General features: G+C 40.0%; 1 protein-coding gene across 8 annotated transcripts in view; it reads left to right on the top strand.

The window, feature by feature from the left end:
• nedd4l (NEDD4 like E3 ubiquitin protein ligase) overlaps nucleotides 1-25,806 on the top strand; it is a 44,442-nt gene extending 18,636 nt beyond the window's left edge. The window contains exons 6-32 of one of the 8 annotated variants that reach the window (XM_080046866.1): nucleotides 726-761; nucleotides 1,498-1,548; nucleotides 2,972-3,033; nucleotides 3,404-3,506; nucleotides 4,470-4,624; nucleotides 4,714-4,849; nucleotides 4,977-5,165; nucleotides 5,558-5,638; nucleotides 9,031-9,087; nucleotides 10,226-10,363; nucleotides 11,336-11,521; nucleotides 14,210-14,407; nucleotides 15,059-15,136; nucleotides 18,179-18,233; nucleotides 18,595-18,653; nucleotides 19,012-19,077; nucleotides 19,572-19,801; nucleotides 20,787-20,908; nucleotides 21,045-21,115; nucleotides 21,260-21,355; nucleotides 21,488-21,561; nucleotides 21,653-21,713; nucleotides 21,964-22,023; nucleotides 22,130-22,237; nucleotides 22,945-23,041; nucleotides 23,431-23,503; nucleotides 23,853-25,806. In XM_080046866.1, the coding sequence (XP_079902992.1) occupies nucleotides 726-761; nucleotides 1,498-1,548; nucleotides 2,972-3,033; nucleotides 3,404-3,506; nucleotides 4,470-4,624; nucleotides 4,714-4,849; nucleotides 4,977-5,165; nucleotides 5,558-5,638; nucleotides 9,031-9,087; nucleotides 10,226-10,363; nucleotides 11,336-11,521; nucleotides 14,210-14,407; nucleotides 15,059-15,136; nucleotides 18,179-18,233; nucleotides 18,595-18,653; nucleotides 19,012-19,077; nucleotides 19,572-19,801; nucleotides 20,787-20,908; nucleotides 21,045-21,115; nucleotides 21,260-21,355; nucleotides 21,488-21,561; nucleotides 21,653-21,713; nucleotides 21,964-22,023; nucleotides 22,130-22,237; nucleotides 22,945-23,041; nucleotides 23,431-23,503; nucleotides 23,853-23,955 (2,745 nt within the window). In that variant the 3' untranslated portion in view covers nucleotides 23,956-25,806. Of the gene's footprint in view, nucleotides 1-725; nucleotides 762-1,497; nucleotides 1,549-2,971; nucleotides 3,061-3,403; nucleotides 3,507-4,469; nucleotides 4,625-4,713; nucleotides 4,850-4,976; nucleotides 5,166-5,557; nucleotides 5,639-9,027; nucleotides 9,088-10,225; nucleotides 10,364-11,335; nucleotides 11,522-14,209; nucleotides 14,408-15,058; nucleotides 15,137-18,178; nucleotides 18,234-18,594; nucleotides 18,654-19,011; nucleotides 19,078-19,571; nucleotides 19,802-20,786; nucleotides 20,909-21,044; nucleotides 21,116-21,259; nucleotides 21,356-21,487; nucleotides 21,562-21,652; nucleotides 21,714-21,963; nucleotides 22,024-22,129; nucleotides 22,238-22,944; nucleotides 23,042-23,430; nucleotides 23,504-23,852 lie in introns of all 8 variants that reach the window. The other 7 variants (XM_080046865.1, XM_080046864.1, XM_080046863.1 and 4 more) reach the window with 7 other exon arrangements.
• The last annotated feature ends 848 nt before the right edge of the window (nucleotides 25,807-26,654 follow it).

The following is a 26,654-nucleotide window of genomic DNA, read 5'->3' as shown; positions in this document are numbered from 1 at the left end:
TAGGATTCATCCAGCATAGTTGGTAGAAATGACTAACCATGCAGACCTACAAACGTGAAAGGCCTTTAAAGGTATTTCTTGTTTTTATTATAGTACTTTATTTTTGGCTTTGTAAAAATACCTTTGATGAGGTTTAAGGAAGCGGTGAGGATTAAGGACCTTTTTAACACACACACACACACATCTGCTTCAAAGCTCTTCTTTGCTGACTCAAAGTTAAAAAGGTACCAAGAATATCATTAACTTTCATTGTCAAAACAAGCTGGTATGCAGAGTTCCCCACACCTAAGGTTCAACTGGAAATTGTTTCCAGAACTACATAATACTGTTTTTTTATGATTGCACTACTTTAGTGCACCAGTGAAGAGACTTTTACACATGCCACAACATTTAAATTGAATTATGTTGTACATTAACAATTGAAGAATGAATGAATAACTTTAAAAAGAATCATAAGATTGAGCATAGCAGACTGTCAGTTTAATAAAACAGAGAGAGTTTTCCTTTAACAACACTGGGTTCATTTTTTATTCTTGCTCCCTGGGCAACCCATTAACTCTCCAACAACTCACAGGTACATTTGAACTCAAACTGAGAAAAAACACTGGACCAACAGAAGTATCATGTATTTCTTCAGCTCGGCCTTTCCTGCCAAAACAGTGTCTACAAACAAACATTCTGTTAGTTAATGCCTGTTGTCTAAATCAGTTGTGTCCCACACACAGGCTTCTTCCAAGAATGGCATTTTCCATCTCACACAGGTAATCACTGCTTATGGGGCTGCTGTCGTTTCAGCCCAATCATCCATCAATCTCCCTCTTTTTCCTCTCAGTCTGCATTAATTACGACAAAAGGATGGACAAATCTACCGGCCTGTTAAATCTGAAACGCAAACCTTCCCTGGTTCTCCCCCTGGTGTCACCTCTTTTCCTTCTCCTCCTCTGTCTGGCTGCCTTGGCTTCATTCTGGTGGCAGTGGATGTTTTTTCCCCTTGCTGGGCTCACGGGTTCTTCTCCTATGAAATGATACCAAAGGCCTGTCCAGAAATACAAACCCTAGACTGAGCCTTCTGCCTGGACACATGTGGGAAATCTGTGGCAGGGAAGACAAAAGCGTTGTTGCCTCATAAACCACAACAAAGTAGGGCAAACATTGCATTATAATTTCTGTAACACGTGTAAGAAATTGCTCAAGCAGCATGACACCTCACTGATTTTCAACAACCTGCGATTTCTTTCAGATCACTACAGGTGTTCATAAAAGAAGGCTAGAGGTTATTTCTGGATGGGGCTTTTCCATGAAATTAAAATCTTTGTCTCTCTCACTCTGTCTGGGGGCAAATAAACACAACATTTTGCTGCTCACATTGAGGTTTTTCCCTTGTCTCTACCCCTGCTGGAAATTTGGGTATTCCATGGACAAACCCCCCCCCCCCAAAAAAGCTGTTAGTTCTAAAATTAATCTGCTGAAGGTGACCTTTGTATTTTCTCTCCCTAGACCAGAGATGATTTCCTGGGCCAAGTCGATGTTCCTCTCAGTCATTTGCCGGTGAGTTATTCGCATGTATGTGATTTTTGTGTTTGCGTGTGACAAGACTGACTGTTATAACACTGTTTTGAATACTCAGCTGTTTCTTATCTTTGGTAGTGCTCTGCCTGATTAACTACTGTGAAGGTCAGGCAGAGTGTGTGTGTGCTTGCGTTTGTGTGTCTTGAGTGTGAGAAAGTGCTAGCCACACAAGTGGCGTGTTGTTGTTGTAACAAACACAAACTGTGTAGGAGGTAAACAAGAGGTGACTACTACCCTCAGAACCAATGGAAAATACTTCCTTTGCCAAATTCACAAATTCAATGAGATAACAGCTTCTAAAAACAATAACATGCAGAACCATTGTTTGCTGCTCAGCTGTATGGACAGTTTTAGATTTTGATATAAGTGAACACGACCTGAAACTCAAACAAACAAGCCCACAAAGCACTCCACTAAAGCAGCTTTGTTGAGATATGTGCTGTCAGACTGGTTGTGGCTCTGGAAAGTTCTACGTTATGAACCTTTTAAAAGCATATCAGTAAAAGGTGTTGGGGTTAATTATTAATGTCCTTTTTGGCTCCCAGCGGTCAAGGAAATTAGCAGCAGATAAAAGCTACAGCTGAGTCATGTTAAGAGATATAGTGAGTTGATTGACAGGAAATATTGGCTGCCAAATGCTGAAAATCTTAATTTAAGCATTAAACAAATTTTCAGAGCGTGAGTAAGCTGCTGCATTGCTGTAGTACATGTAGTAATCAGTGAGCTGCATTTTACATGTGTTTTGATTTGATTCATTAGTCTATGCATGACTACATCTGGTAGGAATTGCAGCCCTATTCATAGTTACTGGAAATTACTTTAGTCATATATGTTTTCCTTTATTTGCTTAGTGGAAGCTTGAGTTGCTTTCATGCACAGCGCAGAACCTTGTGCCAGCTTGTACCTAGCACTTGAGTCACACATAGCATTGCATACATGTTGCTCTAGGCCCGATGTTTTGTGGTAATTATTTGTATTTAAAAAAAATAATAAAATAAAAAATTATATACATTCTAAATGATCAGGTCACAACAGCTTCATTACATCTTAAACGAGTGTAATGATGATGATTTTCTATTTATTGTCATTATTTTTTTATAACAAATCTTTCAAGATTATACTTTTAATATGGAAACATGCAGTCTGATTCAGGGGTACGATACGAAGCAGAATGTGGTGAGCAGCCAGTGTGACTGCTGTCTATTACCAAAGACCTTTCTGCTGTTCAATGTGTAACAGGAGAAGCTCAATGTTGCGTAATGATCCTGGGATGGCTGTGCAGAGGGCTCAAGCCATGCTTTAAACTCATGACTCTGATGTATTATTGATGCTGTTTAACATGTGTATTTTGCTCGTGTGCTGAATGGATTTTTGTCAACAAATGTGTCCTCTTCATTTGTAGACAGAGGATCCGGCCATGGAGCGTCCCTACACGTTCAAAGACTTCCTCTTGCGGCCCAGAAGGTCAGTTTCTACCGGATGTGACAAACGGTAAACACAGTGACATTTAACACCATTAATTCCTCTTTGTAAGGTTGAATCATGGCTATTTTGACTACGGAAGAAAGTGGAATAGACATTCACAGATTATTACACTCACAGTGACATCGTTTATGGTTTGCAACATTATGTTGACTGGGACAATTTCTCCATAGTTCAGCAAGTTCATGTGCCGGTCAGTTGAACACTGAAGGTGGAACCATCTGGTGCTAATAGGCAGTTTGGAAACTCCCCTGCATTACTAAGCATTAGTGTACAAGGGGGCTATGGGGTTTTTCATGTGATATGTTTTTTTTTTTAAGTGGATCCATTTTTGCTGATGTTATCCTTCTAGTCACAAGTCCAGGGTGAAGGGTTACCTGCGTCTGAAGATGGCCTATCTGCCCAAACAAGGGGGACCCGAGGAGGACGCTGGGGAGATAAGGGAGGAGGCTGAGGTAAGGTCTTTGCCACTATTGTTAGTGAGTTTGTTGACCCTTTTTCACCGTCATCACTGTTCATAATAACTCCAAACCAAATTCCCGTTCCACACACAGAAAATAGTCTTTAGCCTAAAGATGAAAATTACTTTCCTAATTTGAACCAATAGAAATATGAGGGTGGTTATTGGCAAGAGTGAAAGGAGAAAGAAAGGCTCTTCTTTTTATTCTTTTCTCTTAAGAATTCGGGCAGCATCTTGCTGCCAGAATCTGGTGAAAGTCTTTTCCAAGTCAGGGTATGGAAAAACCATCTACAATGCTGCCTGTTATTTTGAGAAATAGGAGCTTCTCCTTTTTTTTTCTTGGTGTTTTCTTTTTTTTTGCATTTGTATGTGTTTTCAAGTGTGGACTGTGGAAGAGAGCTAGAGAGATGCTATAAATGTTATACTTTAAACTTCAGTGCTACTCAAAACTCCCTCATTTTTCCACACCCCCAGATTTCCTTTTTGACTCTATACACTGACTTTTAAACTCAAATGCATTACACCAGCTTCACTGTTTTTTTTTTCATGGTTACTTATCTGAGAGAAAGTTTAAAATGGTCAGCCCTGGTGGTGATATTGATGCACATCTGATGCACATTAGCCCACTTTTTGATCCTGTGGTGAGGGAGATATCCCACTCAGCCGGCAGCATGTCAGGCAAAAATAAACCCCACTAAATGTTGACAAAACAATTTAAAACCACAACACAGCGCTCTGAAAAGTTTTCACCAGCCACAAGTGAATCCAACATCTTTAATGTGTTTCCATGCTTGAAGCCCCCTCTTTAATGGGACCAGTTTGCTTATGTTCATGCGTGTCCGACGAGCTGTCAGCTCAATGGGATATCTGCGACCACAGGATCGTGTTGGCCTTAGCTACAACAAGTGAGTCATTCCTCTTCCATTCTGTTGAACACTTCTTCACTCTTCTCTCTCAGGGATGGGAAGAGTCTGCGGACTCGGGCAACCAGCGACCCCAGCAGGTGCAGCCTGCATTGCCTCAGGGCTGGGAGGAGAAGGTGGACAACCTGGGTCGCACCTACTTTGTCAACCACAACAGACGCTCCACGCAGTGGAAACGGCCCTCAAACATGTACGCTCACAATTTTTCTCCTTGTGTCTTTCAGTTTTAACATAGTTTTTTCTGTTTGTTTCATATGAAATCACTGTTTTCGCTTTCAGGGACGTGATATCAGAGACTGAGAGTGACAATCAGCAGAGGCAGATCCATCAGGAGGCGCACCGCGTTTTCCGTTCCAGACGCCACATCAGTGAAGACCTAGAGAACGAGCAAATGGAGCCCAGGGACCTGGACAATGTGAGAGAACAGAACGCTCACGTGCATAAACGCAGCATACTCTTACTTATTTACATCTTTCTCAAGAAAAAGTATCACTGACATTGTGTTATGTTTAAATGGTGTGGTGACCTTGTTGCTCCTGTAGTCCTGGGAGCTCATTCAGGAAGAGGATCCTATCGACACCGTGGACCAGTCCCTTCCCGGACCCTCCTCCATCTCCACCCCGCAGCACCCGCCCACGCCCGTCACCCAGGAGTTCTCCGAAGATCTTAATCTGAGGCTGTCACTCACTCCCGATACCAACGGCGAAGTGCCAGGGCCCAGCTCTGCTCTGGTGAGACTCAATCCACATTTATATGACTAAAAGGTGGAGTCAGCAATTCTGGAGAATGCGTTTTGTCAAAATTACTTTTTGTAAAAATCCTAAATGATCCGCCACCTGTTTGTACTATGTGCTACAGTTTGCAGAGCCTAGGCTGTGTCATAACACTGGATTTTAATTTCAGCGCACACACAGTATGGAAAGGTAGCAGAATGTGAGGAGATATTCACTGATTTTGACAACAAGCGTTCTCCAGAATCGCTGACTTCACCTTTAATGGTGTAAATGCAGGCAGTCAAATTGATTTCCAGGCAGTGGGTTGTTGGTTTCAGACATCAAAGTGACAGCCAGTGCTAACAATAAAATATTTTTCTTCTGTCCACGCTTGCCTTTTTTTTTAACAGAGCCAGCTGTCAAACAGAGTCCGGTCCTCGAGTATGACGGATGGTGTCAGTGATCAGGCCCAGGCTCCTCCTCCTCCTATGGTACATATTTCTGAACCCCCACATTTCCCTCCATCCTTTGCTCCTTCTCTTAAACGTCCTTCCTTTTCTTGCTTGGTTGCTTCTGGCATAGTGAACATCCTTTCTCTCTATTCTCGGAATGCCTCAATCAGGCAGGCCATGTTTTCTCATTTACCTCCTCTCTGTTGGCATGCCTCTGTAATGTAGGTGTACCACACATCCAATCACCAGCGTTTAAAATTGGCACTTGTTCGCACTAAGCAGGTGTTGTTTCCTCCTCACCGGTTCCTTCCGTCTCTCAATGTTTTTTTTTACTCTAGCGTCTCTGTAGGATTACCGCACCTCTTCCTCACCTCCTCTCCTCTCCTACTGCTTACCCTTTGTGTGATTCACTCGCAGCTTTGTTTGATTGTATTGTGCAAACCTTGGCTTTACCGCTGTGTGCTAGCAGAATGATCGTCCCTATAGAATTACCATTGGCAAGTCAGATTAAGGACACAACCACATGAGATCAGAAGTTGCCCAGAGAGTCCTGAGTCATGGCGTGAGTGGAGATTCAGCTGAGCAAACTGTCACAAGATCTGAGTCAGACGTTTGTCACATAGCTGAGTCACTCAGTGCACAGTGCAGTGAGCTTGGCATTGTCAAGCAAAGGAAAAAGTACACGTGCCAATGTCAACCTTTCACTTGAATGACACATCGCTAAAGTTTGAACAGTTTCATATGAATGGTTTAGTTAAAGTCGCACAATTCTTAATTATATTAAAGGCATATGTACTAGGGTGATAGGTGCTGTTTGCACCTTTTTATACATCTTGGATAATGGTAGCCTTAAATTGTGATTGGAAGTTAGTTTAACATAAAGGATAAAGCTGGCTTTATTTTATATTTTTCTTATTGTCATCAAACCTCCAAAGAAGACCACAACCAGCAACGGTCTGTGGGACTTGAAGCCAAAATGAATATGAAAAATCTATCTATCTATCTATATACAATATATATATATATATATATATATATATATATATATATATATATAAATATATATATATATATATAAATAAATAAATAAATATATATATATATATATATATATATATATATATATATATATATATATATATATATATATATATATATATATATATATATATATATATATATATATATATATATATATATATATATATATATATATATATATATATATATATATATATATATATATATATATATATATATATATATATATATATATATATATATATATTGTATATAGATAGTAGGGCTGTGTCAAAAAATCGAAATATCGATATATCGCGATACTTAGTTTCCCGATATCAGTATCGATTTTTATATCAAAATATCGATTTTTTTTTATTGATTTTTTTATGATTTTTTTTTTTTTTTTTTTTTTTTTGCTTTTCAAGGCTTTATTGACAGTGCAGAGATACAGATATGAGATGGGGCAGAGAGGGAATGAAACAACCACGGGTCAGATTCAAACCCATGTCTGCTGTCAGGCCTGAGCCTATAGGATACTGACTATTGAAGTTAGATCAGTTTTGTTTATAAAAAATACTTAAGATTCACTGTGTCACAAAAGCACACTGATGTGTTTTCATTTTCAGTGTGTCCTGTACAGTTAGTACAAGAGTGAATTGGATTTGTTATTTTGATGTTAAGCAGCTGCAGCCGTGTTTGATAATTTGCCAAAACCAAAAAAAAGGAAGAAAAATAGTAAAGGAAGTTGTGAATGAAATAGTTTTGACTTCATTTGTCTGTACAATTATCACTATATTGTGCTGTTATGTTTGACAAGGCAACTTGTTTATGGAATATTGCAATGTATCGTGATATATCAAGATACGCAATATATCGCAATATATCGTGATATATCGTATCGTGACCAGTGTATCGTGATACGTATCGTATCGCGAAGTCCTTGACGATACCCAGCCCTAATAGATAGATAGATATATTTTTCATATTCATTTTGGCTTCAAGTCCCACAGACCGTTGCTGGTTGTGGTCTTCTTTGTGTGTGTATGTATGTATATATATATATATATATATATATATATATATATATATATATATATATATATATATATATATATATATATATATATATATATATATATATGTATATATCTCAAATTGGTCTTGGGTATTGTAGTTTTAAGCAAACTTTACTCAAGTAGGAGGAATACTGCATTTGTCTTGGACTATTTTAAGGTGGATTGATACATATTGGGCTCTAGTGAGTACAACAATGGAGGCGTAGGGCACTGAGGAATAAGCTGCTCTATATTGCTCTGTATACGTGTCGATTCATTGTTGGTTTTGGTCTTTGGATTTGTTGACAATAATAAGTTTAGAACATCTTCACACCAAGCGTTAAGTTGTGGGTTGACTCTAAATACAAATCCTAGCATGTCAGTGTCCACATGTATTTTTGCTTTCCCTGATGTTTTTTGGAAAATATAAATCACATATTGAGGTCTTTCTTTATTGTCAGGCTTTTTACCACTATACGGTTGGTAGTGATGATATTGTTAATTGCAAATCAGGTTACTACACTCTTTTTCGGGTTATTTTGTTTAGAATAAGCAGAACAACATTAAGAGCTGTCGGCTGAACTACAATAATATTGTCTTCCTACTTGCTTTAATTATGTTGGATGCAAAACAGTTTCTTCTTTGTATTCTGAGATTCAAACTCTTTTCGTGAGCTTTCTTTGAACTTCAGCACCGTCATTCACTTTAGCTGCTCTAACATTTTCAGGACCTAGATCTGCTTTCCCCTGATTGGTGCTACTGTAGCTTTAACATAATTTTTTACTTGGGTTGAGATGCTGATTAAAGATGCTGCACTGGCTCAGGATTACAATGACATTCCAGTGAAGAGAATCTGTGTCCTCCCTCCAACAGGGAAACGCAAAACCTGATCACTTCAAACGGCTCAGACTGTTCTTGATTTCTCCCCCACCCTCTTTACTTGAACGTTACTGACGGCCAAACTGTTACACATTTTGTCACCCTCCGTGTTGTGTAATCATGTCAACCAATCACAACTGCACTGACTTTTCCCAAATTAGTTGTGCTCCTTCCTGATACCTGTCATCCTCAAATCATACTCCAGTGGATGTCCCCTTCTCTTTTTCCTACATTCACAACCACCACACTTTCCCACCATGGCCCTATGATCACAACAATGGCCTCCCTCTCTGTCACTCCTCACCTACTTTGAGAAACAATCCCCACCCTTTTTGTTGATTAAGTTTTTCCTCACTCAACCTGCACCACTGTCCAAAGACTCTCCCTTGTGCCCCGTTGCTTCCAACCTGGCAATGAAAACATAACATACTGTGAACTAAAGAGCGTCTTCCCCTGTTGTCTACCTACCAGCAGAGTGTCAGGACCAGAAGAACACGTGCTCAAACTGTCTCAGGTGGTGAGGATCCTATGGTAATATCACAGTTTATATAGTTCAAACCTTATACACCTCTTACTTCCCAGATGTCCCCTGACTAGCCCTGTGAATCACTTTGATAAAAATAAAGTCACGTGAGGGTTAGGGTACTGTGATCAGGTTTTTTTTCCCCTTTGGAATGATCCTTTGTATGTGGTATCATTTCCATGACATAAATGATGCTGCAAGAAACATTATTTTTTAAATGGACTGATGATGCTTCCCTAAAATATCAATTGAAATGTACATCATTGCTGACAGGTCATCTAAAAACAATCAGCTCATAAAGTCGTCCCTAGCAATATGATTCCATTATTTAAATATATTTTTGTTGATGTTATGTTATGTAATGAAATTCTTATTTGGATTAACAATTGTCCTAAAGTTGCTGTGGATGTGTTATTAGCGTGTGTGTGTGTGTGTGTGTGTGTGTGTGTGTGTGTGTGTTTGTGTGTGTGTTGCAGCTGCGAGTGTGAAACCTGGTGGTCAGTATTATCTAATGCTGATCAGCCATTAAATATAAGCCATGAAGAAGCATTACAAAATGTGCCCAATAGGAATGTCCTTATCAAGTTCTTTTGGCCCTGATCCTGATCCAACAAGTCCTTATCCAACCCACATACAGTGTTGATCAAACACGTGTTCGACACAGTGATATAACAGCTGTAGACGATTTAATCTTGCACACTTTATTTTTCACAAGCTACTTGATCCAAATACTGGAGGAGGAGGCCCTGGTTTAGTTCTGCTCTTTGTTTCATTGTGTTTTTGTGTGTGTAGGTTCACATCATACACAGTCATACACTCTTTCATTGGTATTCTCTTCTTTTTGTCATATGTTGTTCCTGAACTGTTTGTGTCAGCTTCAAAGGGGGAAATTATATTAAAGGTTGTTTTGCACTTTTACCACTGGAAAAGTTGTATATTGGAGTAACTCTTAACTTGACTGTGTTAAAAACATTAGCTTGTATCCACTATCCGCACAAAGTAATGTATGCCCCAAACTTTCTGTACGTGCTGAATCACTTGAAAATATTGGATGTTGATTCCCTTTCACACACATGTCCCTATACACACTAACCGCATGTACTGATTTAGCTGTCTTTGCTTTGCTCTCTCTCTACACTGGGCCAGTCTCCCTCGTCGCCTGCTTACGCCTTGACCACACCCGGCCTGCCCCCTGGATGGGAGGAGAGGAAGGACGGCAAGGGACGAACTTATTACGTCAACCATAACAGCCGCACCACTACCTGGACTAGGCCAATTGTGCAGGTACAGCAGGTCTGTCTGAAGGCTGGCTGGACCCTATGCATGGGGACTGGACCTTTCCTCGGCCCCTCTGTCATTGCCTTTAGGACTTTGTATCGGACCTCTTCCTCTATTCAACCCAACCCCCACTCCCCCTGTGTTTCTCCTCTGTCCAGCCCATTAAGAATGATGGAAAGAGACCTCATAGTCTCTTTTCTGTCGTTCTCTCTCCTTCTCTCCGATTTCCAATTCTTTCCAACTTTGACTCTGTGTGTCTTCCCCTTCTCTCGTCTAGCATTTTGTTTGATACTCTGGATGAAGTGCAAACCCTGTATTCGGTCACGTCTTTCAAAAAACCCTGGCATGGGACTGCAACCACCACTTCTTTCCTTCCTTTCCCCCCCATTTCTACCCTGTTTTTCCACTTGTCCTCTTCCCCTGTGTCTTTCTTGTGTCTACAAAAGAAGCAGCTCCACGTAGTCTGAATTGTGCTACATGGCGGCACTGGGTGTATGTTTAACCCTCGTGTCTCTCCTCTTTGAAGTCTATACCCCTTCATGTCTGCGTTCATCAAAATGAAAGTGTGTTCATCTGTTGTCTTTCATCACACAGACTTCTCATTCTCTGAGACGTCACTGCCAAAAAAATTACATAACGATAACATGGCATTGCTTTGTCTTTGGTACACACAGTTTTGTCCTATTCTAAATATGGCTTTACCGAGCCACTTTGGCTAGGGTTGTAAGTAACACTAACTTTCATTTCCCTTGTCTTCCAGTCGTATGCATAATCCATATTATTAATCACTAATAATTATATTTTAAGCGACCTAAATGTTTACATCCTTGGGCCGATATGACCCATGCTTTTGACATTTTAGGAAGTCATTTCCCTGAGAGACGAGCTTGCATCCAGACCATTCCTTTTTGACGCAAACAGCATAATTTGCCTTATTCCGACCCCGCTTAACCTCAAAAGTGCTATTCTCACTGACAGCTGACTGAAGACGGAGCCAGCCCCTCAGCAGCAGCAGCAGCAGCATCGGGAGGGGCCTCGGCTCTGGCAACCCCATCCACCCCTTCCTCCTCTTCCAATGCCTCCAACAACCACCTCCATGAGCCCCAAGTCCGACGAGCTCGTAGCCTCAGCTCCCCCACTGTCACCCTTTCCACCCCCTTGGAGGTGAGAACTAGCCACCCGTACCGTCCTTCTTTCTCTCCGCCACACACGTATTCCTTTCCTCTTTCCACTCCCTAAGGACGTTTTATTTCTTAAATTATTTTTCCTCTTTTTTTTTCTTCCATGTCTTCCACACTTTCTTGTCATGCAACTCTTTTTTTGTATCATCATTTTCATCCACTAGAGGATGACCAAATCATGATCCATTCCTCACCCATCTACCCATCAGCCCATCCTATATTTCCGTCTCCTATATTACGCCATTCTAATCTTATCTCTCCTTCTTTCAGGTTAACTCTGTCTTTATCCTGCTTTTCTCTCTTTTCATCCTTGCAAACCGTACGGAAAGGGTTCATCTCTTCCTTTGTGGTCATTCCTTCTCATCTCTTCTTTTCATCTCTTTATAGAGGAGGATTTTATTTGTTCATACTGTTTTTTTTCTTCATACATCTTCACGGGTGAATACGCTGATAACTGAGGGCTATGACGGCTCTCCGTTACACAGCAATTAGTCACATGAGATGGACCGAGCTTTACTCCCTCTTTCTTATGTATGAGTTTCTATGGGAACAATATGCAGCCTTTGCGCAGTCAGCATTTCACGGCAACAGAATGAAGCTGGTGTGGTGAATCCAAGATGGTAGATTCAGTTACTGCTGGATGAATACATTGTTTGAATCGATCACGGGTCCCCAATGATTTGTCATTTGCCAAAGTAAACCCAGGGTTATCCAAATCGATGATATTGATCTTGGAAATTGAATCCAGAGGCCATTTTAGTTATCTATTATTAGATCTCGTTTGTAAATGAACTCCTTGTTGAAGGAAAAACAAATTTAATCTATGTATTACTCACTAGGCGTGGGAAAAATAATCGATTCTCCGATGCATCGCGATTCTCTCTCGAACGATTCTGAATCGATTCATATAAATTAATAATCGGAATAAAAAATAAAATAAAAAAATAATTTAAATTTGAAATTCGATTTGCAATTACTAGTATTTCCTGCACCACTGCACATGCACACCACACAAGTGCGAGTTGTTAAAATTGAAACAAAAGGGCAGAGAGCAGCGAACCCATATGACCTGCATCGGCTTTGTTTCTGTTTACGTTTTTGTATGAGAGCTGAATTCCAAGCCATACTTTTTGCACTATAGAAACATGATTTACAAGAGTAGAAAGACAATTAAACTGAATCGGTTTAGTTTACATATTGTGTTGAAATGCAAGCTGCATTGATTTTTGCACTGTGCATAGAAAGTCATATTTGTGACAGAAAAGCTTTCAATCTAATGCAATATTAGAGAAGGTCATTCATCTGTTGATTGTATTTAATGATAATTTCTAAAGTAGAAAGTGATTAGCAAACTCTGAGTAGCAAACTCAGATGTGTATATAAATATATTTTTGAAAATCACAAATGGGTATGTACATATAAAACTATTTGCATCCAGATGCATTGATAATCGATTTTGAATCGAATCGTTGACCTCTGAATCGGAATCGAATCGTGAGGTGCCAAGAGATTCCCACCCCTATTACTCACTGCTTATGTAGGACACAAGCCCTGAACATTTAATTCTTGAAGTCACCCTTTCCTGTTTTCATAGTGGCTACACAATGCTATTTAGCTATGAAATGCTTGTGTTAACTTTTATGAAGGACTAAGTAAGCGTTCAGGGCTAACTCTCAAAAATGTTGGCTTTTGTTGCATCTGTCAGGTCTTAAGCTCTCATAACTCTGTGTGTTGGCAATGTTATGTTATATTACGTGTGCGATTGCAGCTTAAAGCAGCTGATGGTCTGACGTTCAATAAACTTTAATTAAGTCATTTATTGTCTGTAGTAGACAATCGCACCCATGTAGATTTTAAGCTTGAACTTAGAATGACCCAGTGTATCTATAAATTCCCCACACACAATACTTTGCTAATTAAGATCACAGTGTATCTTAAAACGGAACAGTTTCTTCTTGACCTGTAAAACTGCATTAGTGTTTGGACTCAGTGGTGAAGTTTTGGTGCTACTACCGAGGGAACATGGGTGAAGGAGGTTTAATTAAGGTGTGTGTGTGTGTGTTAATGAGGCATTTTGGAAGCTGGAGATAGCAAAACACTCAGGTCTGTGGATTAATTAATGCAGTTGAAAGTTGCTTGTTAAAAATAAAGAAATAAGCTATAGTTGTAATTAAATGCAGGGACACTCATTAGCCCGAGCAGATTAAGTCTGTCTTATGTTGCTTTATGAGCTTTTAAGACGCCAGAAATGCTAGGTTCCGTCTCAAACTTTGATGCCTTTTCTTTTGACATTTTGACAACTTGACAGGCAGGTGGACTTCTCGGCGTTGTTGTTCATAAGCTCCCTCCCCCATTTGAATAGGAATCAAAAGAAAATACCTTCCTTTGGCTTTTCTCACATGTGAAATTGTGGAGATTGTGATGTTTATGATCGTGGTATTTCCTAGATCTTCTCTAATTTTATTCAGTTTTTTTAGAACGGAATGCCGAGGAGACTGGTTCCCTTTATTGGCATTGCTCCTAGTGTTTCAAACGATCAGTGATGATTTGTTTCACGTTGTCGGTCATCCACATTCCTTTACAACTTCAATCCCCTCCTTTAAGTCAGATGGGTGCGATAACATTGCACTTATTTTACTCTCTAATTGATTTTTTAAATTTTTGGTTCCAGGGAGCCAACAACATTCATTTGCGGAGGGCCGTGAAGGACACGTTGTCCAACCCACAGTCTCCCCAGCCGTCCCCCTACAGCTCCCCCAAGTCGCAGCATAAGACGCAGCAGAGCTTCCTGCCCCCAGGCTGGGAGATGAGGATAGCCCCCAATGGACGGCCGTTCTTCATCGACCACAACGGCAGAAACACCACCTGGGTGAGCTAACACACTGTGGATACTAACACGCTGATTATTTTTTTGTTTAAGTAAGAGGATAATTTTTTTGGAATATGAATGAAGAGTAAAACATTTTTTGACAGCACTGTAATTTCCTCACCACATCTTGGTATGTTTCCAGGAAAGAACTATGTTATTTGGTAATAATTATAGGGGAAATACGAGACTTTTAATTTCCTGTGAATGGCTACAATAACAGCAGTGCACAAGGTCTACCGACAAGCATACGATGCAGCATAATATGAAGATATATTAGTATTATTATTTGGTTGTATTGTAATTCCTCTCAATATCAACAGCTGTGCAGAGACACAACTAAACTGAAATAACTGTCTTCTGACTAAATTTACATAGTTATTTCCTGGAAATTTGTCAGGACCACAAAATAAAGATACATTTTTATAGCATAATTACCCCAGAGGTTAATTGTTTGTTACTGTATGTGATGACGAGGATAACGTGACAGTTTGCGTCACTAAAAATCTAGGGCAGTGGTTAGTGTTTATCTCTGTTGATCTTTTAGTGACATCTGGTGGTGCAAAGACAACCTCTCCTGACCCTGATGTGCAATAATTCACATGCATCTCTGTCTGTCTTCCTTCCACCTCTCGTCTCTCTTTTGACAACCAGGAGGATCCCAGGTTGAAATATCCAGTCCATATGAGGACCAAGACCTCAATGGAGCCCGGCGAGCTAGGCCCTCTCCCTGTAAGTCACAATTACACCCATGGCATTTTTAGCTTTTGGCCCACAAACCCACATTAATAACCTCAAGAATTGTTTTACCTTTGTTACACTCATTCACAAATGCCGTTGGAGAGATGCACTAAGCCTATCTATCAGTGACTCTTTTGTGTGTTGTTTTAGTCTGAAGGTCCATTTGAAAAGCTTATCTCAATAGTCCATGTTTAATTTTGTACTTTGAATCAAGTGGCTTCTGCTTTAGAAAATGAGACATGAACAGACTACGTTAGAGAGCTCCTTTTTTTTAGTCCTGTCAGAACTGAGGGGGGGAGGGTGTAACAGGCAACGATGAAAAAGTAGGAGTCCGGGTGGCTGTGATAATCTCTAATTAGGAGGCGGAGACTGTTTGTCACCTGCGCTATTATCTGTTTGACAAAGACAAACTTGCAACGAGTGGGCTAAACGTTACTGTAGGCAGCTATTGAATGAATAATCAAAGATTCATGGTGTTTGTACATCTCATAGGCTTGTGTGGTGTGTGTGCATGTGTGTGTGTGTGTGTCTGTTCTCTCTTTCCTTTTTTCTCTTTTTCTCTCCATTCTGGTGGATCTAATATATGATACTTCCTCAACGCCTGGCCATGTCTGTTTGGCAGAACGTACCACAGGAGGTTGGTTGGCGCCTCCCTCCCTCTGCCTGCCTTACCTACCTGTCCGGTCCAGTCTGGTCCGGTTAAATGCCTGCAGACAGCCTTGCGCTTTTTATATATAAATTTTTTTTTTCTTTGTTTTTTTTGTTCTCTCTCTTCCTATCTTTTCTGACCGGCATGGATGGACTCTCCCTTCCTTTTCATCAGTATTTTTACACCACTCTCTCTTTCTCTCTGTGTGCACCCTACCTTCACCACCACTTACCCCTTCTGTAAATGGTTTAACATTTGGAGCTTCCCCCACCATTCTCCCGAGATCCCTCAGACCTGTCTTATGTCTGTGTACCTATATTAGTGTCTGAGGCAGAAATAGACAAGTTGGAAAAGTGGAACGAGGCAAAGGGCACCTGCCATTTGTTAAAGAGAGAGAGTGAGAGAGAGAAAAGGAGAATGAACAAGGATGATTGTAGGGGTTGAATAAGGGGCAGAGGGAGGGATGGAGGCTTTGAAGGCATACTCAGTCATTGTAATCCAAAATACTTTTTGTCAATCAGTGAATATGTCCTCACAATTCACTACCTGTCCGTAGTGACAGGTAGTGTGTGCACTGAAAGAAAATCCAGTGTTAATACACTGCTTAGGCTCTGTAAACGGGTATGTTGCTATCTACAGTGGGCCCCCTTTGTTTGCATACCCTTGGTAAACATTCCACTTTTCAGAGCCTAGGCTGTGTATTAACACTGGATTTTTTTTTCAGCGGACACACACAGTACGAACAGGTTGCGTGCTGTGAGGAGATATACACTGATTTTGATAACAAGCATTCTCCAGAATTGCTGACTCCACCTTTAAGAGAAACAAAGGGAGCTCCATGTATGTTAGGGGAAGGAACTGGTTGTATGCAGCATGTTATCAACTTTTAAATTTGGTCTCTCTACACTCAACCACACATACTGTAGGTACAACATGTTTGTCAGACTCTGTCCCTTTCCCCCACCTCTTTACTCTCAATCTACTGTATTTATATTTTTTTGTATTTGCCGGACTGCTGGTGCCGCACGAGTGTGTGTGTGGCCCTTGAGACTGTACTGAGTGCTCACCGTGTCAGTGGTGGTGTAACTGGTTTGAACCAGTGGTGGTGCTGCTGAACCTTTCTATGTTGTGGTTGTATCCCTGCCTTGCTGACGTCTCAGACATGACTCAAATAGGAGAGAAAATCCTTTTCGGTTTCTTTTGTGGTGTTTGATTGAGCTGGCCTCTCCCCGCTGTGGCAGGCTGTCAGCGGTCGGGGCATTTTAATGGTTGGTCAAGTTCAATCAAATATAAATAACGAAAAGGAAAGAAAAGAGACGATGGATTTAAATTGCTATTTGAGCATGGCCTGTTTTAATGATCTGTCTAACGCGCCCCACACACATCCTACCTCTACTGCGCGTCTACCTCGCGTCTGCGTCTGACTTTTGGTCACAGACTGTGAAATCAACGTAGAGCGAGCACACATCCAACCTCAGACGCACTGCTGAGGCGCGTCGGAGGCACGTCTGCAGCGACGCTCCCCTTCACCTCAGGAGTCTCGCCTATTTTTTTTCTGAGAGCAGCGCGTCTCTCTCGCGTCTCTGTGCTTTAACTGATAGAGAAATACTCTGCTGACAGTCATACCAGCAGCATTCACTCTAGTTACACGTTTACCCGGTGTGTTTATTTCAAAATAAAATATCCCTCAGTCGTATACGCGAATAATCCCTTTATTTCACGATTTAATTGTGCAATCAAAATCCGAGGGATTTAAAACCTAATTTTCAATTAGTTCTGGCATTTCATTTTTGGATAAATGACACATATAGAGATCCAATATAGTGAAGAAATAAAAAAGATCATGATGAGCGCAACAGTTTTCCGTTGCTCTATCTGTGTCTACGGCCTTCTTCTTCCCCGACCACACCCCCCTCTCTCTCTCCCGTATAAATCAGTAAAGTGATTTTTGAAATACTCTGCTGAGAGTCATATTGACTTCATACTGGCAGCTTTCGCTGTAGTTTCACCATTTCCTGGTGTGTCCCCTTCAAAATAAAACTTCCAACAAGCGAAAATATGGCAAAAAAAAGAGAAAAAATGGCAATGGGGCGCACGGATTACTGTCCAGACTCAATATAAATCATATGCATCATAGATGACATGAAAGAACTTCATTTTTAATGGGAATTATCTATGAAAACTCTATGTAGAAAGATAGGGCTTTTAGAAGCAGCGCTGCAGCAGCAGCTGCTGAGACGTTGCATGTGTGTCCGAGAAAAGTCCGAGAGAGGCAGCAGTAAGGTAACGCGACGCGCTCCAGAGGTAGACGCAGGATGTGTGTGGGGCGCGTAATGGTGACTGTGTGCTCTTTCCTCACTCTTCTTCTCTCTCTTTTTTTCCAGCCTGGATGGGAAGAAAGGATTCACTCAGACGGACGCACCTTCTACATCGACCACAGTAAGAACCACTTTGTCTCTTCCATTCTTGTATTTGGTCATCTGTGTCTTGCTTATCTGCATTTCTCTTTTTACAGTGTGTAGTCTAGTTCAATGCGTCCTCAGGTTTTTTTTTGTGTAGCGAACCACTACATCCATTGTAGCAGTAACAGTTAGACAGGTCATGCTGTTAAAACATGTTTTGTGTGTATAATGTAAAAATGTATAGTTATAAGAGTTTGGTTTTAATTATTTTCATTTTATATTTCAATGCCATTTATATTTCCCTGAGTATTATTCTGAAAACCCAAAGATTTTTTTTTCTAACGACAAAAAAAAACAGCTGTCATTCGTTTTGTGTTGTTTGTGTTTGTTTCATCCAGATACAAAGAACACACAGTGGGAGGACCCTCGTCTGCAGAGTCCAGCCATCACGGGACCCGTGAGTAGTTTCCTCTCACCGCCCCACTACTACAGAGCCACTCTGCCGTAGCAGTGTTTCTACACGGAAACAATTAGTTCTCCTTCAAACACTGTGGTTCTATCTGCCACACACTATCATCGGTCTTTGTACGACAAAGATAAATCACTTAACATGCTAACACCTTTGTGTTATTCTCTGTACCACTTTAGATATTGATTTCACCCATTGCCTACTGCCCTTCCTAAGTTACACTCGTATGTGGTTTTAACAAGAAAAGGAAACATATTTAGTTTCCTGTTCATTTACATCCCAAGTCAAATGTTTACGAGGACATTGATACATTGTGTTACTCATGTGTGCGTTGTGGTTTGTGCAGGCCGTTCCCTACTCCAGAGAGTTCAAGCAGAAGTACGACTACTTCAGGAAGAAATTGAAGAAGCCGGTAAGAAGTGTTAAAATGCAGATCTGTCTGTTTTCTGGGTTCCTGCTTGAGGAACTTTTGCATAACTATTCCAGAGCAAAGCTAAATTTGGACCAAACTGACAAACAGCTTGTCCTTGCACAAGCAACAGTCTAATTAGCTCCTTTTTAAATTATGCTTGATTGCACGCTTACTCAACTTGCTTCACACGGTCTTGACACCGCATGACTGAGTCTGATGTTGTTAAATATTCATCTCAAACATTTAACATTTCTTTTCAATTAACACTTGGTAAAAAAGAGTGCAGAATTGCATGTTACTTGATTTTTTTTTTATTTGAAATCTTATCTTCACTGTTGCATTCAAAGAGGAAGCTGATGTATTCTAGTGTAATAATCACTACATTGGGCTGGAAGTCTGTCCAAAAAGTAATCAACCCCCTAGACTTTTTTTTTGCCTGTATTTAAAACCATATTGTTTTGGCATTAAAATGAGTTAATTGTGAATGATTCCAGGCGGACATCCCCAACCGGTTTGAGATGAAGCTACACAGGAACAACATCTTTGAAGAGTCGTACCGTCGCATCATGTCCCTGAAGAGGCCGGACGTTCTAAAGGCGCGGCTGTGGATCGAGTTTGAGTCAGAGAAAGGCCTGGACTATGGCGGCGTGGCCAGAGAGTGGTTCTTCCTCTTATCCAAAGAGATGTTCAATCCTTACTACGGCCTGTTCGAATACTCTGCCACGTAAGTCTCCTCTTGTTTACGAGTGCTAGCTTTAAATGACCACAGCTTTAGTTTTAAACCATGAGGCTCGAGTCTTAACAGGATATGACACGGCAACAATGAAAAAAAACATCTCCACTCATATTTCTGCTGGGCTTTGTCTACAGAGGGGCAGCTGCCGTATTGTTCCCCTATGAGACTTGTAAAAGTTTCCTCTTACTTTGATTAACTTTTCCTCTCATTCAAAAAGCCATCCTGGAACAATTGTTTCCCGCATAGAGTACATGTTAGGATAATTAAAGTGCTGTATGTTTTGTTCATTTTCTTGGCCTCATCATCAATCAGTTGGCAATTAAAAAAAGAAACCCTTACTTTAATCAAAGTTTGCTTGATTTAATGATAAATGAAAGTATGATTTGAAATGTTTAACTTTTTAAGTTCAATTACATTATGATTATTTATCACGGCAACTTTTATTATTTTGTTTTTAACATCATTATGCAGCTGCAGCTAAATGAGAAGTTTTCTGTCTCCACTTATTCTCCACTTATGCGTGCTTGCTTTCGGAAGATGTTACAAGTAACCATTCTCTTGAGAAGTTATAGTAAAACCAAAAACATAATTTAATATGCAACTAATGTTTTGCATTATGAGATTTAACGTGCTCCAAAACAGTGGCGGTGTTTGTGTGAATCATGCAGGGTTTTTTTCATTGTAAGGAGGGAGAAATATGATGACTACATAATCTGCTATTGAAAAAAACAAACTAAGATTTCCCCTGAGATGGAAGCCATATTTGAGCAACAATATATAGAATTAAAAAAAGAAATCCCCAGTTTGCATCAAGAACTGTCCTTGTGCAGTTTGCTCTAACCACTACACCAGGAGCGCCCTTTGTTTATTCACCTTTTCAAGCTTTATGCAACCCTGTGGTACCACTGAGTGCTCTGTGCATTAGAGAATAACCTGGAAATGACTTTGTTCCTCTGTGCTCTGGTCTGTGCAGGGACAACTACACCCTCCAGATCAATCCCAACTCCGGCCTGTGCAATGAAGATCACCTCTCCTATTTCAAGTTCATTGGGCGTGTGGCGGGAATGGCTGTGTTTCATGGAAAACTACTGGATGGTAAACTGCACTGTTTTTTATTTTACATTTATTTTGTATGTGTATTTTCAGGTGTGGAAGAACACTTTTCATATCATCGATGACTTTTCTCCACACACATACAGTTACAGTGCGTTGCTGTTTTCTGCTTTCTTAGGATTTTTCATCCGACCCTTCTACAAGATGATGCTCGGAAAACAGATTTCCCTTAAAGACATGGAGTCTGTGGTATGATAACATAATAATTATTGAGACACAAAATGCAATTATGAATTATGAGGAAAAACGAAGAATAAACACAAATAAAATGCCAATAAATAACTTCATTTTCTGCATCTCATTCTGTGTCTGCCTTGTGTTGCATCCCTGCAGGACAGTGAATACTACAACTCTCTAAAGTGGATTCTGGAGAACGACCCGACTGAGCTGGACCTCAGGTTTTGTATTGACGAGGACAACTTTGGACAGGTGCGCAGGATTCAATCAGTCACTTCTAACCCGTTAAAATCCACTTTTTTTTTATTGCAGAGAAGTAATGTGGTTGGATTTCACGTGATTAACTAGCATTCTATTTTTTTTTATTGCGGTATTCTTTCTCAGACGTACCAAGTCGACCTGAAACCCAGCGGCTCAGACATGGTGGTCACCAATGACAACAAGAAAGAATACATAGAGTAAGGATGTATAAATATTTTCTTTTTCTTTATATTAATAGTTACGGGCTTCTCCAACTAATCTAAAACTAATGCTCTTTCCTTGTCACAGCCTGGTCATCCAGTGGAGGTTCGTCAATCGGGTCCAGAAGCAGATGAACGCCTTCTTGGAGGTATTAACATGCAATACAACAGTCACCACTTGGGGGCAATGTGACTACAGACTTTGGTTTGACGTGCTTGAAGCTTTTTGAGTATTAAAGTTAACTTCAACCTCTGTCTTTGAAATGCTTCTTTGAATATTTTTATTTGAGTAACATCTCCCTTATTAGGTGGGTTTCCTGTATTGATGTTGTTTGACTTGAACTTTCATCAGATCAATATTTTAATTCCCTTTTCTTTTCTTTTTTTTTTATCTATCAGGGCTTCACAGAACTCATTATCATAGACCTGATCAAGATCTTTGATGAAAACGAACTGGAGGTATGGATTCTCTGCTATGTTCTGTTGAGCAACTTTCAACATGAGATTGAAACTGCCAATGGTTGTAAATGCTCTATATTTCTCATCTCTCTCTGTCTCCGTATAGCTGCTCATGTGCGGTCTGGGTGACGTCGACGTCAACGACTGGAGACAACACACTGTTTACAAGAACGGCTACTGTCCCAACCATCCTGTTATACAGTGGTTCTGGAAGGTACGTCTTCCATTCATGCAACAAAAAAAAACATTCACAAACACAACTGATTTTGGGGAAAAAACAAGTAAAGTATACAAACTTGATATTTCACAATAAACTTTGGCTCCAGTCCTCCTTCCGGCCCAGCAACAGGGTTTGCTGGCCTCGCTTTGGAAGATCAAAGTCTTTTTGGAAGCACAAGGCTTGTTTGCTCTGATGAAAGAGCCTAACGTGTATTACCTGCCCCGGTTATCATCTGTCTTGACTTGAGCTTTAACACACACACACACACACACACACGCACGCACGCACAGTCACACAAACAAACACACTCGGAGATCAAACAAAACACACACAAGCCATAATTTGTGCACGTGTGTATATGCTTATGCTTACGCACACAGACAAGTGACATGTCATCTGACTAGGTCAACTGGCTCAAACAGCTTCTGACTCTGTGCATGGCCATGGTTTGATTTTGTATCTTAAATGCATGCACACGCACACACAAACACGCACGCACACACACACACACACACACATGCACGCACACTAACAGGCTAGAAAACAAAACTGTGCATAGGTTTTAATGATTTTCAAAATTTCCTCTTCTTTCCTGTGTTGTGGAAAGGAGACACTCATGGGATGGGGAGTGTCAACTTGAAATAACTTTTATTTGACAGATTTTCAGTAAATTCTGTATTTGTTGCATTGTCACTGGTCAGGTTGTCCTGTTGATGGATGCTGAAAAGAGGATCCGACTCCTCCAGTTTGTCACAGGAACTTCAAGGGTGCCCATGAACGGCTTTGCCGAGCTTTATGGTACGTTACTTCCATATAACTTAAAGGTTTCCTCTTTCTTTTCCTGCTTGAAAATAGAACCGGTATTTTAAAATCATCAAATTATCTGTTATCTGTCAACAGTTGCAGTTCTGAGAATCTACTATCATTAAATACATACAGATAGATAATTATGTTAGACAGATTAGGAATGGTTTACAAATGTCAGATTTCTATGACTGGTATAATGTAAGATCCATAAATTAAGTACAGTATTTCCAATAATTGCCCTAATGCTCTCCTCCTTTCTCTCTCTAGAAATGATTCAATCTTTATAGCCATCTCCATAGACTTTAACATTTGTGGTCTAATAAAAGCATGTCTCTATCTCTACTGTCTTAACAAACTATGTTGTTATTTTTTTGGGGCAGGTTCTAATGGACCTCAGCTTTTCACAATTGAGCAGTGGGGAACACCAGAGAAGTTGCCAAGAGCTCACACTTGGTATGTCACTATTACACACTCAACGCACGCATGCAAATTTTTACCAGAGTTTGTGCCAATCTTTCAAGTACATGTAGAAATATTACATGAAATAAGTGAAAAAGTTGACCTGTTGGTGATGCTAGTGGAAACTAGAATTCATGGGAATCATAAATGTCGACTCTGCACACAACTTCACAGCAATCCATCAAACAGTTTTTATGCTTCTTTATTGACCAAAGTGGGCTGACATTAACGCTAGCTGCTAGCATGGCTTAAAACACTTAGTGGATTCAAGTACTTTGGAAATTATTCAAACATTTTGAAACCAAATTCCACGTTAAGTTTTTGCAACATTTTTCTTTCCCAGTTTCAACCGCTTGGATCTGCCGACTTACGAATCATTCGAGGACCTGAGAGAGAAGCTCCTCATGGCCGTGGAGAACGCGCAGGGCTTCGAGGGGGTCGACTAAAACTGGCAGCTTTTCCTGCATCCAACAGACCAACAATAAAGACAAAACAAAAAGCAGCTGCTGTAGCAGTTCTGTGCTAGCATGTTGTACTGTAACGTCTGACTGTGATCCAACTCCACAGCACGGTGGTGTGAGACTGTACAGACGTTTGTCCAGCCAATATGCCTACGTCTTTGTATCTTTTCAGTGCGGGTAGGTCACCCCTAATAAAGAGGTGCCGGGGAAAGAGAGGGAGCGTCGCCCAGTTGAATGCGGAAATCTATTATCCACAGGCATGAGCGAAGAATAATGAAGGCTGGCCCCCCTGATCCAACATTTCATTCTTTCCCCTCTTACCCTCGTCCTGTGAAAATCTACAGTGCTGGAAAACACTAATGCATTTCAATAGCTCCTTTATGTACACTTTAGCACAGTATTCGAGGCCCCCTTCAATGGAAGGGTCTTAGCATGGCCTTAGTCTGGCTCCTACATGCACTATTTCTCTTAAGAACCTGCAATGGCACTATGATCACAACACTCTCAAAAACAAAACAAAAAAATCCATCGACCAACACCAGATTACCTTAGGAATGCTAGCCAGTCACTTTTCAGGAAATCGGCCACACCCCTCCATAGAGCCTTGTCTATACATTGTGTGATCAGAAATAGCCACTACAGCCTTTTTGTAAAATAATGTTTATGTTCAGTTTTTTTTAAAGACACTGGTAAACAATTCAAAAAGTAAAGGGGTGGAAAGAATCCCCAAAGATGATTTTTATAGTTTTTGTCACCATGGAAAAGATTTTTTTCTTTGTTTGTTTTTTAATTATTGGTATAATTCTTACAGGTAAAATACTCCCAACGTATTTGTACTGATGAACAATGTTGTTTACTATTTTGACAATTCAATATGACATGGTGTGTGTGAAGTGTAAATCTGGCTAGTCTGGGAAATAGTTAATCCATATCATTTGTTATGGTGATAGCAAATGTGTTGAATAAAATGTTTGTTTTTTTCATTGTAGTGCTATGAAAAGCAGCATGAAACTGTATCTTGTGTTTGCGTTTGACTACATAGTAGAAATGTGGACTTATATTCGGTCTCGAAGTGGAGACGGGGGGGAAAACTAAAACGAGATAGTTTCTCTTGAGATGTTTGCATCATGATTATATTAATATTCTCATGCCTGTTGCTGTTCATAATGCTGTACATTGTTCTCTGGAAAAAAAAGAAACACTTTAAGTTCTTTCATGATATATAAATATATGTATGGACTACATTTAACAGAAGTATTACTGATCGACGACACTAAAATGAAGCTGTGTGCGTGCGGGAGCTGGAGAGAAAAAAAAGCTGTGATTGCCACTGAATATAAAGCAGCACGTTTTATTACAAAGAAAAAGATAAATAATGTTTTTGTTCTTATGTTTATTTGTTCCTCTCTTTCTCCTCTTTTTCTAACTCCATTGAACCCAAAGGGCACTTTATAGATCACTCTGAGGTCATGTCACCTATTGTATGTCTCGTCATTAACTTGAATGTGATTCTTCGTTTTGTTTTTTCTTCCATTCGAAGCACTCACCTGGTGCAATATAAATATACTGTAAATCTGGGCTGCTGCTAAGGTAGAACATGTTGACAGAAGCAGTGAAGCAGAGACTGTTTTCTCTCTACTTTTGTTCCTCCCTCATGTTTCCTCTCTTCCTGTGAAACCCCTCTTCCTCCCTCAAACTGACTCGGTAAAGATTAGTCCCTTTTTTCTTTTCTTTTTTTAATGAATGATGTGAGGGAAAATATCCCCTTTGTTAAAGATTCCACCACTCTCTGCAACTCTTTGTGGTTCATTTACCTTCAGTCCAATAAAAATTCAACTTCTCAGAATGTATTGTTGGAGTTAATATGTCTGGACTTTCCTCATACCAAAAGCACCGTCATTTGCATCATTTACATTTATGTTTTGGGGGAATATTCTTTTTGCCTCATTAATAACAATCAAAATTTAACATAATAAAATATAAGTCTCTCAAAAGGGGGCCTTTGCAAGATTTCAATAAAATGCATCAATGGCATTTCATTTGAACTGATCTAAACTGACCTTTGTGCTCTATATTTATTTATTTTTTACTAATCATTTCTGGCTTAAAAATGTACAGATATGCCAGAATGCTAATTTAATTGTAGCTGTGTATAGCTATGAATATGTGCTGCTAACAGTTATTTCATAGGAAGGCAAACATGAATAATTCATCATTATTATTATTATTATCATTGGAATCTGGTGCAGCATTCTGACATCCAAATACTCATTGATAAAAATCACTTTTCAGAGCACCTGTCTTGAGAAATTAGGGAGATTTCCAACGGTCCCTGTCTCTGCTCTCTTTTTTTATGTGCGTGTGCACATAGTGTGGTGAAGGGACCTCAGTTCATTCACTCAGTCGCAATCTAGGAGTTATCAGCTCCAAGGACGTGCAAATAAAAGCCGCCCTGCCAGTCCGGGACATATTATCAAGCCCTGCTACCCCCTCGGCCTGGTCACAAACAAACCAAGAGCCAACTCTCCTGAAACCAGATCCACCTTCTGAAACATTCCACCTATTACTCCAGACACAAATGGCGCCAAGTAAAGCAAGTGAGAATAAATCACATCATACTGTATATAATGGAGCTCCTTATGGAATCATAAGAACTATAAAACACGTTTTTTTTTTTCTGTGAA

This window comes from Ammodytes marinus, assembly GCF_949987685.1.
Source record: "Ammodytes marinus genome assembly, chromosome: 18".
In the NCBI taxonomy this organism is placed as follows: domain Eukaryota; kingdom Metazoa; phylum Chordata; class Actinopteri; order Uranoscopiformes; family Ammodytidae; genus Ammodytes; species Ammodytes marinus.
Note: the sequence above shows the minus strand (reverse complement) of the source record. Positions and strands in the feature narration are given on the sequence as shown.